The sequence below is a fragment of the Stigmatopora nigra genome, chromosome 6 (genome assembly GCF_051989575.1).
Source record: "Stigmatopora nigra isolate UIUO_SnigA chromosome 6, RoL_Snig_1.1, whole genome shotgun sequence".
In the NCBI taxonomy this organism is placed as follows: domain Eukaryota; kingdom Metazoa; phylum Chordata; class Actinopteri; order Syngnathiformes; family Syngnathidae; genus Stigmatopora; species Stigmatopora nigra.
In genome coordinates this window covers 10,655,806-10,666,421 of record NC_135513.1, presented here as the reverse complement: position 1 = coordinate 10,666,421, position 10,616 = coordinate 10,655,806, and the positions used below count along the sequence as shown (strand labels likewise).

Here is a 10,616-nt window from a genome sequence, read left to right as displayed (position 1 = left end):
AAAAAAACCCTAAAATCTTATTTTATATTTAAACATATTTAATCAGTATGACTTTCATTTTGTGCTACATTCATTTTAATCACAACAGCTGTGGGGTGTTTACAAAAAATACATAATCTCTCTTGAATGTATTAATGATGTTTTTTGTTAGTTTTTCTTTAACACAAAATTACATTTTAAGAAGAAAATAGCTTCTAGTAGCAATGTTAGTATGTGCCCTGGCTAACGTGACTAATGTCACATTAGCATTCTATAAAGCTAAAAAAATAGAAGAAAAAAATGTTTTAAAAAAAATTGGAAGAAAAAAAATGTTTAAAAAACAACAACATTAAAGCGTTCTTTTTCTATAGTTTTTAAAGGGTAAGTAATAGATACATTTTTTCATGTTTCCAAATCATTCTAAAAAATGTTATTGCATAGGGCAGGGGTGTCCAAACTACGGCATGCGGCCTCATTTTTTTTTTTGTTTGGTTTTGGCATTAAGTTGACCATTTCATATTGGACTTTTTCTTTTTTTAATATACATAGATAAATACACACAGAAATACACATAACAAATGAAAGTTGAAGAATTTTAAGTTGACCCTTGCATGCCTTGATTTTTCTCAAAACAGCCCAGGGAAGAAAAAGTTTGGACACCCCTGCTTTAGGATTTTCAACAGTGAACGTAAGTTACAACAGCATCTAAGTCTCTTTGACGACTCATACATTTCATTTCTTTGCCCGAGAAAAACATTCACAAGTAGTGTTTACATCATTTTTTTTTTAAGTCTGATCTTCCGATAAAATTGTTTTTTTTACGGGCATATATGTTTTTAGGGTGAGGTGTATGAGTGTTTTCACTTCCTGGACACATAGTTTTGCGACGTCATGGCGACGATGACTGGCTGCTGGGTGGCGGTGGCTTCGCCGTCATCCATCTTAGTCCGCTTGGGTTGAGGTTCGCCGCCGGCGCCAAGTTGCATGGCGGAAAGTGGATGACTCACCACAACCGGAGGAGAGCTGGAGGCCTGAGTGGCCAGGATCTGGAGAGGACTGCTTAGACCTGAAGGACACATGAACAAATGAGTCTCACCAAGATGTATCCACTTTGGTTAAAAATAATAATAATGCTATTGCTAATGAATAGTATTTCTCCTCCAATCAGCCTATCATGCATATTGTTTGGAATATGGAAGGAAAGCGGAGTACCCAAAGAAAACCCACACAGGCCCGGGGAGAACATGCAAACTCTACACAGGTGGACCAATCTGGATTTGAATCCAGATCTCACCCTATACTGAGATTGAGGAATTTACAAATAATTTCCTTTCCATCTCAAGATTAAAAAATGAAATGCTGGAATGTGATTCAATTTTCCAGGTAAGTGATTGACTATAGACTTTTATATATAAAATTGTAATTTAGAGAAAAGTTGCATTTTCTCAGATAAAAGTCAAACAAAAATCCAGTTAATGAGACACATACCTGAAGTGAAAGTGGCAAGGCCAGCAGCCGTAGAGACGGCAGCAAGCTTCCCGTTGTGCGTGACGGGGTGCATGGAAAGTTGATGCAGTCCCAGTGTCGCGTTGCGGCCGTCGGCCAGTGCCGGCGTGCCGTCGGCCGACTGGATGACGAGCTCCCGCTTCAGCTGCGCTTCTGAATGGAAAAAAAGGGAAATTTGTGTTAATTTACTTAGTCTGAATAATAGGGATAAGGTATGAAATTATTTTTCATTTTTCCGATTAAGGGTCGTTTACTAAAATGTTCATGTTTATTTTTAAGTAAGACTTCATTATTTTATATTTTCTCTTTTGTGAGCATCTAAAATAGTATTGTGTCATATTTTTGCAGAAATAAGAAAATTGAATGGTCAATCACCATTTTGAGACCAACCTCTGAGCTCAACGCCGCACGACGCGGCAGTGACCAACGCCGGAGCGCAGTAACCGTTGGGGGTCGGTCCGGCGACCACGCGCAGCATGGTGACGGAGGACGGCGGGGGGTTCTGGAGAAGATGAACCTGGCCACCGCCCCCCGGGATGAGAGCCATGGCTTTGCCCAGTGGGGCACTCGGGTGTGGGGGCGCCGCCATGATGACAGGCTGAGCACTGACTGGAGACCCTACAAGGACATGTGGAAAAACCCAAATGAAGTGCAACTGCCCCAAAATCAAAATCCTTCAAGAACAAAAAGCCTGAATTGATTGCAGCTCACCTGGCGCACTTTGCGTGTAACGATATTCCGGAACAGAGGCCAGTTTATGTGCAAGTTGCTCATGGTGGTCATGGGGGATGGGGGAACCTTCCCTACTCAGACATTCGGGGGTCTGTAGCCCACTGGACGGTGGAGAAAGAAGTCCCTGGTGGGTGGGTGACGCGGGGGCACTCCTAGAAGAAAGAAAACAACATCTGAGACAACAGTATCATTGAAAAGAGGAAAAAGAAGCACCACTTACTTTGTCCTGTCCAATCAAGTGACGAGGAGAAGCAAGAAGGACAAACAAAATGATTACCTAAGACTACCATTTTTCACCCTATTTTCCCTCAAATTTTTTTAAAGCACTTTCAGGAATAAGACAGATCAAAGTGAGAGTAACCTAAAAGACAATTTATAAAACAAATGAAGATATTTTGGTTCATTGGTTCAAGCCCGATTTCCTAACACGCGATGGGAACAGGACAACTACACTTCTACATTTCGGCTCAGGCCAATTTGGAGGCGCTTACCTGGACGACAGTGGTCCAAAAGGGGTCCGGAAGCAGGCCACGCCCCTCTGCCTTCGCTTTCGGAAGGACTGCTCCACAAGCTTGCTCTCGGAAGCCGAGTCTACGCGCCAGAAGCTGCCCTTGCCCGGTTCGTCCTGCGAGCGTGCCACTTTCAGAAAGTAGCGGTTCAGCGACAGATTGTGTCGGATGGAGTTCTGAGGACAACAAAAGCCACCAAAATTTGCACTTGAACAAATCCAGCTCAATTTAAAAAAATGTGACAATCTGTTCAGATGTGTGGATTGGAGCACCCACCTGCCAGCCCTTATCTGCAGTGCGGTAGTAGGGGTAGTGTTTGGTGATGTGAGCGTAGATGCCACTGAGCGTCAGCTGTTTGTCTGGCGCTGAGGAGATGGCCTGGACAATGAGCTGAGCGTAGGAATACGGTGGTTTTGACTCATCCTGGAAACAAAAGAAGTCAGAAAGTCAGTAGATGAAGCAAACCCCAACCTCAAAGAGTTTCATCACCTTGGGACTGTCGCCACCACCGCCGCCGGCCGACTCCCCCCGGGCCTCCCCGGCCGGACCCCGCGGCTCGATGACGTTCCGTCTCTGCTCCGAAACGGCTTTGGCCGCGTACTCGGCTGCAAGCTGCAGGTCGTTCGTCACATTACGGCCGTAGCGGTATCCCGATGACCCGGCGCCGCGAGGGCTCGCTGGGCATGAGTTGGGAACGCTGAAAAGGAAAAAAAAGACAATCAGGCCCATCATTTTTCTATTTTAGCAAAATGTGAGTTCCATTACTAAAGGAAATTGTCATGAGGATAAAAGTTTGTATCCAACTAATAGAACTGTCATTTTCAGGGTGGTGGTGATCAGCCAACAGCAAGACCCCACATAAGGTATAAAAGCGCACACACACACACAGTAATAATCAGTGGAGCATGCTAATTATGGGCCAATGTCCATGTTAAACAACCAACAACAGCTGCTGGTGTTTGCAAAGTCAATAACCGGTCTCTGATTTAGCATTAACAACACACACACACACACACACACACACACTACACGCATTTAAACAAAATCATGTTACAAGTGAATAATGTCACTCTTTAAACAATGAAAGGTCATTTTAGAAGATGACATCAGATTTTTCACTGATAAGGATTATATACAGGAGTAATGACATTCTTTTTTTCAAGATAAAAGTGTAATTGGGGGGTCAGCACCCCTTAAAAGCCTAATTGCATGATGACCCACGTTGTGTGTGTGTGTCTGTGAGGGTGCATGTGCGTCGACTCGCAAAGGAAACCAATAGCGAACGTCATTTAAAAAAATGGCCTCCACAGCAAAACCCTCTTCTCCTCCACCAATCAGACCAAGTCAGGCTGCAGCCCTGCCATAAAAGGCCTGCGCCTCCACGGCAAAGCGCTGCAGTGACAAGGAAGTGCCTTAAGGAGGGGATCTTTCCAACACTCGTGACATGAACTGTCAAGAGTTAATGTTCCACCAAGAAGGGAAAACTATGTGTTGAGATATGAATGAGCTCATGTCAACATAACTCTAACGCACACACACACACACACACCGCAAAGTCCTCCGCCCAGTCACATGTCATGTTGCACTTTGTATAACCTTCATGTATACAGTATCCAAAGTGTATGAAGACGTAGATCTATGGACAAACAATATATAACAAATACCATCTCTCACATGCTCGTGTGCAGTTTAAACAATTGCCATGTTCAAACAATTATTTGTGTCAAATTAATATCAATTTGCTTTTTTCCTACTAAACTACTTATCTATGTTGACAACTACGTATTTATATTTAATACTTATTTGCTATATGTGCACTTCTCTACTTATGTTGTAAACTGATTGTTATGACTACTTATTTACTTAAAACGTATTCATTGATTATCTATTATTTATTGTTATTATTTATTCCTTATTTGTTTGAGTTTGTTGTTGTTATTTGTGCACTTTGTGCTGAAGCTTTAAATCTCATGAATTATCATGAACAGGCAAATGTAAATACTCAAATACGCCACGTTGTTTATTTTTACTTATCTTACATGTGTCTACTACGCGTACCTGATGGTGCCCGTGGGGGATGGAAGCGGCGAGCCGAAGGCCCTGATGTGCTCTTCGTGCTGCTGAGCCGTGGGGATGCTGATCTTAAGCGGAGATATGTGAGGCAAAAGTGGGCGCATCGGCGGCGAGGGCGCTTCCTTTTCCCGCAGCTCTTCGGGGGGGATCAGCGACATGAACTGGATCTTGATGACCGTGCTGGGAAAGCGGAAAATACACCTGTTGGAATAGAGGTGCATTAATTAAAATGTGTACAGCCATAATTCATATCATTACATAAAGTTTTTTTGGCATTAATTTTAATTTCATTTATGAATGTGAATTATATTATCAAGCATACTGCTCTTGTGTTTATTCATTAGGCTTTTTGTCATTCATTTTCTTCCGGGTTTGGATCCCCAGCAAGTAGCCAATCAGAGTGTTGAGCGCCCTGCCCCGCCTACTTCGTTAACGTCTCAATCTTGTACCCGCCCCCTTTGTTGATTGACAGTCACAACACAGCCGATGGACTCAACGTGTTTGTAGTCGCTACAATGTTGAAAAAAAAACTACCCACCATTAGTTTGGGTAAAATAGTAAACAAAAACGCAACATCGAGACAAATTTTGGCTTCAAACAAGCCTCTTTTTCATGAAAAACCAAATGTTTTTCCCGCACGAGATTGCCCGTGTGAACTACATAGGGGTGCGTATGTTTACATTGACATCAACACGCCTGCGAACGCTGTAAAATGTTAGCTGTTTACTTCATATTACACTCCCAATCGTAAAAAAATAAGTGAAATAAGTAAATAGAGATGAGTAAGTTAATAATTAATTTGGACTTAAAACTAAACGGCTAAATTACAATGGGGTGATTACAGTTCATTCAATGGAAAGTGAAGAAACAGTCCACATATATGTGGAAATAATAAGAACTACATTAATCTGAGAAACTGTGTACTGTTTTAAATCCAAGGAGAAAGGGTAATACAATTCCAAATCAACTAGTAGAGGAAATTTGGAACAGATCGTTTTTTATTTAAATCTGAATAATGTGCTAAAGAAACCCCTTATCACGTCAAGTCGACAACATACTAACGCCAAAAGTATATATTCCGGAGAAGGCTAAACATAACTTCTTCCTAATGCTAAGCTAACACGCTACAGGCGGAGCTCACTCTCGGGGAAGCAGTAGCGGCGGCGCCCCTCTCCGCTGGAACACGCCGTCCACGAACACGCCGTTCTTGCCCAGGCACCGCAGCGAGAAGCCGCTCGTTTCGTCGTAGCAAAGTTGCAGGTGCCTCCGCGAGATAAAGCTCGAGTGACCCATGTTGATGTCCACGGAGCCGTGCGAAGAGTTCCGGCCGATGGTGACGGTCCTCTGGCGCACGACAAACTCAAAGTCCCGGCCCTCGAGTCGGGCCAGGGCCTGGGGGAGAGGAGACGCCAGGCGAGCGGGGAGCATCCCACCGCCGCCGACGGAGCCCGTCAGCGGCGCACCCGGGAAGGCGATCGGCGGCTGGTGGTGGAAGGCGTGCGTGGTGACGGCCACTCGCACGGGGCTGCAAGGCGCCGACTGCAAGGCAAGCAGGGCCCGAGCTCCGGTGTCGTCCCGGTAGTCTGCCATGTTGATTCGCAGGGGGTCAAACTCACTTCAACGAAAACTTGGGAGTTGCAACGTAAGAGTTTGGGGGCCCGAACACTTGTTCGCTCGGGCTGACGGAACAACATGGAGGCCGGGCATCGCCTAAGAAGTGGGGCGGATTCATGGGAGGAACTGGAGTCGTGCTGCATTCAAGTAAGTGCTCGTCGAAAAAAAAGAGTAAGTACTTTTGCCTGTTGTATTCACTCGTGCATTGTTTTAATCTCATTTTCCTGCTCAAGGCTTTGAGCAAAATTGCATGTCGGTAATATTATCAAGATTCAAGGACGTGTTATTTTGTATTAGCTGATGCATGCATAGATAGGGAAGGTAGGTGGCAGTGGTAGTGGTTGTAGTAGTGGTAGTAGTAATAGTAGTAATAGTGGTAGTAGTGGTAGTGGTGGTAGTAGTAATAGTAGTAATAGTGGTAGTAGTAGTGGTAATAGCGGTAGTAGTAGTAGTTGTTGTTGTAATAGTAGTAGTAGTGTAGTCACCATTGTGGCCTCATGTATTGAACAACAGAACAAATTTATAACAGAAGAGAAAGTGTACACGTTGGCCTCCATCCAATCACAGCCCTCATAACATGTGGCGTGTACAAATGAAGTTGGCCCCGCCCCGCTTCACTTTTTGCTCCTCTTTTTGTTATCTCTCTTCTGTTTATAAACATGGAAAGAACAAGATGGCTACAAAACGTGGAGAAACGGATCACTACAACAGATGACAGGATTTGGTGTGATGACTTGAGACAGCCACACGAGGGGGCTATTGAAATGAACATTTCATCTGGTATGCCTGCACACTAATGTGACCCCTGTGACCCAGACAATTGTCGTGTGAGGTCCAGTGAAGGTTGAGCATTGACCACCTACCTCCCTGATCATAGAAGAGTATTGTTAACAATTAGAGTAAATTTACAGCATAGTTATTTTATTGGATTAAGTTGTGGATTTTTCGAGAGACTTTATTCTTACTGTAATATTCATTAAGTACAATTCTAAGAATAAACAGTATTAACGACTGTTGTGGGCGAAAAGCAGTACAGAAAAGGAGTGTGTGGACTTCAGTAATATGCAAAAAAAGAAAAAAACAAATCGGTCACATTTTCCGAGACATAAAAGCTATTTCAGCAAATATTTATTTATTTATTTTTTAAGAAAGTGGTTTGCAATCTGCTCCTGCAGGGATGAACGGGTCACTGCACGGCGGGCGACACGAGGTAGCCATTGAAAGTAATGTAAACATCCACATCATCTCCATACACGGCGTTGTCGCGCTCACGCTTGTAGAGGCGTATCCAGACCTCGTCTCCAAGCCGAAGGTCCATCATGACGCTCTGGCTCTGCATGATGGAGCGCTCGCTGGGTTGTGCGTAGAGGATGACTTGCTCCTCCTGGTTGTGCATGAGGTGCATGTAGGTCTCCTTGAAGTTCCACGTATGGACATTGAGGTTGACAAAGTAGACACCGGGCACGTAGCAGTAGAACTTCCCCTTGAACATGTTGAAGTTCTCGTGCAGGTTGACAAAGACCGTGTCGAAGACCAGTGGCTGGTAGTAGTCCACGCTGTGAAGGGACTTGCGACGCCCCACCGAGAAAGCGGCACGTGGGTTCTTGCAGGGGTCCCCTGGGGAGCCTGCTTGGCCCTTGGGGCCCTCAGGGCCTGCCGGTCCAGCTGGGCCGAGGAGGCCTTCCAGCCCGGGTTTACCCGGGGTGCCTTTGTCCCCCCGATCGCCTTTGTCACCTGCAAGGCAAAGTTTTCGTTGGCACAGCCAATATCATTGTATTTATCCTCACATGGGGGTGCTGGAGCCTATCCCAGACAACTATGGACAGCAGTCGGGGACCACCCTTGATTCGTGGCCTGACAATGGAGAACCATACATGCTCACACTCATAGCTAAGGGCAATTTAGAGTCTTCCACCACCCGTTCATGTTTTTGGGATGGGGGAGGAAACCGGAGTACCCGGAGAAAACCCCCCCACACACACAGGAAGGTCAGAACCTAAGTATGAGTGTGAGTTTGAATGGTTGTTCAAAAGTCTCAGTCACTGAATTAGATTAGTCTCTTACCTTTGAGGATGGTCATGTTGACCACAGTGCGAACTTCTGGCTGGCGGTAGTAGGGAGCAGAGCCCGAGGGATATGGATCAAGGGGGTCGCAGCATCGGCGGCAGTAGCGTGATGCGGGTCGCGATGGCGACGGAAGGCAGTATGCCAAAGGCAGCAGGAACATGAGGAGGAACCGGAAACATAACAACATCATGGAAGACAACGTCTGGGGTGAAGAGCAAAACACAGGCAGATGATCAGATTACAGTCAGATTTTGTCACATTGAGTCATGTTTAATATTTCAAAGTCAACAAGTATTAGTAGAACATGCTAGTATTGTATCCCAAAAGAAAAAGGTTTATTGTAACTTTTTTTCTCCCCTGCTCATGGTACCTAACACAAAAATTATATAAGTTATGACTACACAATACACACCTAAGTACAAAAATCTAATATAATATTAGAAAAAAACTTCTCCGAAAACATTCTTCATTTTTAACAATATGCAGTCAATCTGCGCATAAAATGGGTCAACGTTATCGTACTACAGTCCACTCCTATGGGATTATATAACGCAAACCATCTGTTAAACTCGGCTCTGGGCTGCGTTTGAAGTAAATGCACATGTTTTCCAAAAAAAAATTGACACCACCAGGAATTGAATGTACTCAAAGTTGTGTCGTTTGGACATTGGTCCTCCTAGTGCAACATCTGTTGCAAGTTTTATAAACATTAAAGCCAATTCAGTCACCAATCCAACAAAACTTGTTTTAAATAAACCAAGACAACAAACAAACGTATGTATATAGTCACTGATGATATCCAAACTATCCAGTTCCAATTAGGATGTGAGTCAAAAATAGACCTGATTGTGCTGCTATGTGTAAATAAACAGATTTTTATCATTCTGCACTGTAGTTAAATGCAGCTAAAAGCCAACTTTGTGTAAGATTGTCAATGCAACAGGCTATACATGCAGTACAAAAATGTTTTTTTTTAATGTTTGCTTTACTTCTACTTTAAGTACTAGTATATAAAAAAATCCAATCCAGCCCGTTGAGCACTGCAATTAATTAGGTCCCTTGAATTTTTTTTATACACACCCACGCAAAATATTAGATTTACGTATATTTGTGTGTTCTTAAAACACCATCTATTTATTGAATTATTTATTTTAACTGTTTATATGCCTATTACACTTACCATAAAAATATCAAATGTCATTTAGGATGCCACAGATACATTGTATTTTATTTTATGGTAAATAATCAAATGTTTTGGGATTATGTGTAAGTACAAGATGTTCCATTTAAAAATCAAGCATTAAGTTTTAACAAGTCATCACGTGCATACGACATATGACGTCACTCTTAAGTTTGACAACAATCCCATGCACGTGCCCCCCCATTTCAAGATACTAACATCACCTACCATCACTTTGGCCACGTATGCACGCTCAAAGCTGCCCCGGCCCCCCACCTTAGCATCAGCGGTCTCATGCTCTAAATAATTTGCAATGATGAAATGCAGGCAAATGCACAAAATAACTTATGAGGGGGTCTTACCTCACGCCACAAGAAGAAAGAGGAGAAAAAAAGGGGGGTTCCGGTTCTCCACTACGAGGTAGGACTACTGTTGAGAAAGTTGCAACTTCTCTCTTTGTCCTTCTGCGCACGCACCACACACTAACGCACACTAACACACACTAACACACACATACACATCCATTACAGAGTCTCTCCCACACTCCCTTCCTTCCCTCCCTCCCTCCATCTGTCATTTTCACTCCTGAAAACTTTTTGGAAGGGTGGTCTAAGACTATAAATCAAAATTATATATAAAACATCCTGGACTTAAGAAGAAAGGTAGGAAAAGGATCAAGATAACACACTTTTCAGGGATTTTCTTGCTTGCTTTAAAATGTCAGGAAAATTGATGAACAAAATGAAAATGAAACAAACATTATTTGACTGGTAATCATCTAGATGGACTTTTATAATTAATTTCTGACCTTTTTTTCATTTAATTTTTTTTATTATTGATTATATCTTGTGTTTTTAACATCAACCTGCCCAAGGGACTGAAGATAGAAATGAGCTTTTGGATTTAATCTTACATATTTACATGTATAGTATGTTCATTTAGTTCACTTAGTTAAA

At 43.1% G+C, this 10,616-nt stretch overlaps 2 protein-coding genes across 2 annotated transcripts; both read right to left on the bottom strand.

Moving 5' to 3' along the window:
- Positions 1 to 31: 31 nt before the first annotated feature.
- On the bottom strand, positions 32 to 6,408 carry foxk1 (forkhead box K1). The gene is made up of 9 exons (XM_077718897.1): positions 5,941 to 6,408; positions 4,785 to 5,000; positions 3,216 to 3,423; positions 3,003 to 3,149; positions 2,709 to 2,902; positions 2,197 to 2,369; positions 1,876 to 2,103; positions 1,468 to 1,638; positions 32 to 1,045 (listed from the first exon to the last, which is right to left on the bottom strand). Exons 1-9 carry the CDS (start codon positions 6,387 to 6,389, stop codon positions 840 to 842), a joined length of 1,992 nt encoding a protein of 663 aa, XP_077575023.1. The 5' UTR covers positions 6,390 to 6,408; the 3' UTR covers positions 32 to 839.
- Positions 6,409 to 7,346: 938 nt separating this feature from the next.
- On the bottom strand, positions 7,347 to 8,690 carry c1qtnf6b (C1q and TNF related 6b). The gene is made up of 2 exons (XM_077719254.1): positions 8,478 to 8,690; positions 7,347 to 8,147 (listed from the first exon to the last, which is right to left on the bottom strand). Exons 1-2 carry the CDS (start codon positions 8,668 to 8,670, stop codon positions 7,600 to 7,602), a joined length of 741 nt encoding a protein of 246 aa, XP_077575380.1. The 5' UTR covers positions 8,671 to 8,690; the 3' UTR covers positions 7,347 to 7,599.
- Positions 8,691 to 10,616: the final 1,926 nt, after the last annotated feature.

Coding starts and splice junctions, on each gene's coding strand:
- c1qtnf6b (XM_077719254.1), bottom strand. CDS start 8,670: ATGATGTTGTTATGTTTCCGGTTCCTCCTCATGTTCCTGCTGCCTTTG. Junction 8,148..8,477: donor CAACATGACCATCCTCAAAG/GTAAGAGACTAA, acceptor TTTGCCTTGCAG/GTGACAAAGGCGATCGGGGG.
- foxk1 (XM_077718897.1), bottom strand. CDS start 6,389: ATGGCAGACTACCGGGACGACACCGGAGCTCGGGCCCTGCTTGCCTTG. Junction 3,424..4,784: donor TCCCCCACGGGCACCATCAG/GTACGCGTAGTA, acceptor TTTCCTTTTCAG/CGTTCCCAACTCATGCCCAG. Junction 2,104..2,196: donor TTACACGCAAAGTGCGCCAG/GTGAGCTGCAAT, acceptor ATGTCCTTGTAG/GGTCTCCAGTCAGTGCTCAG.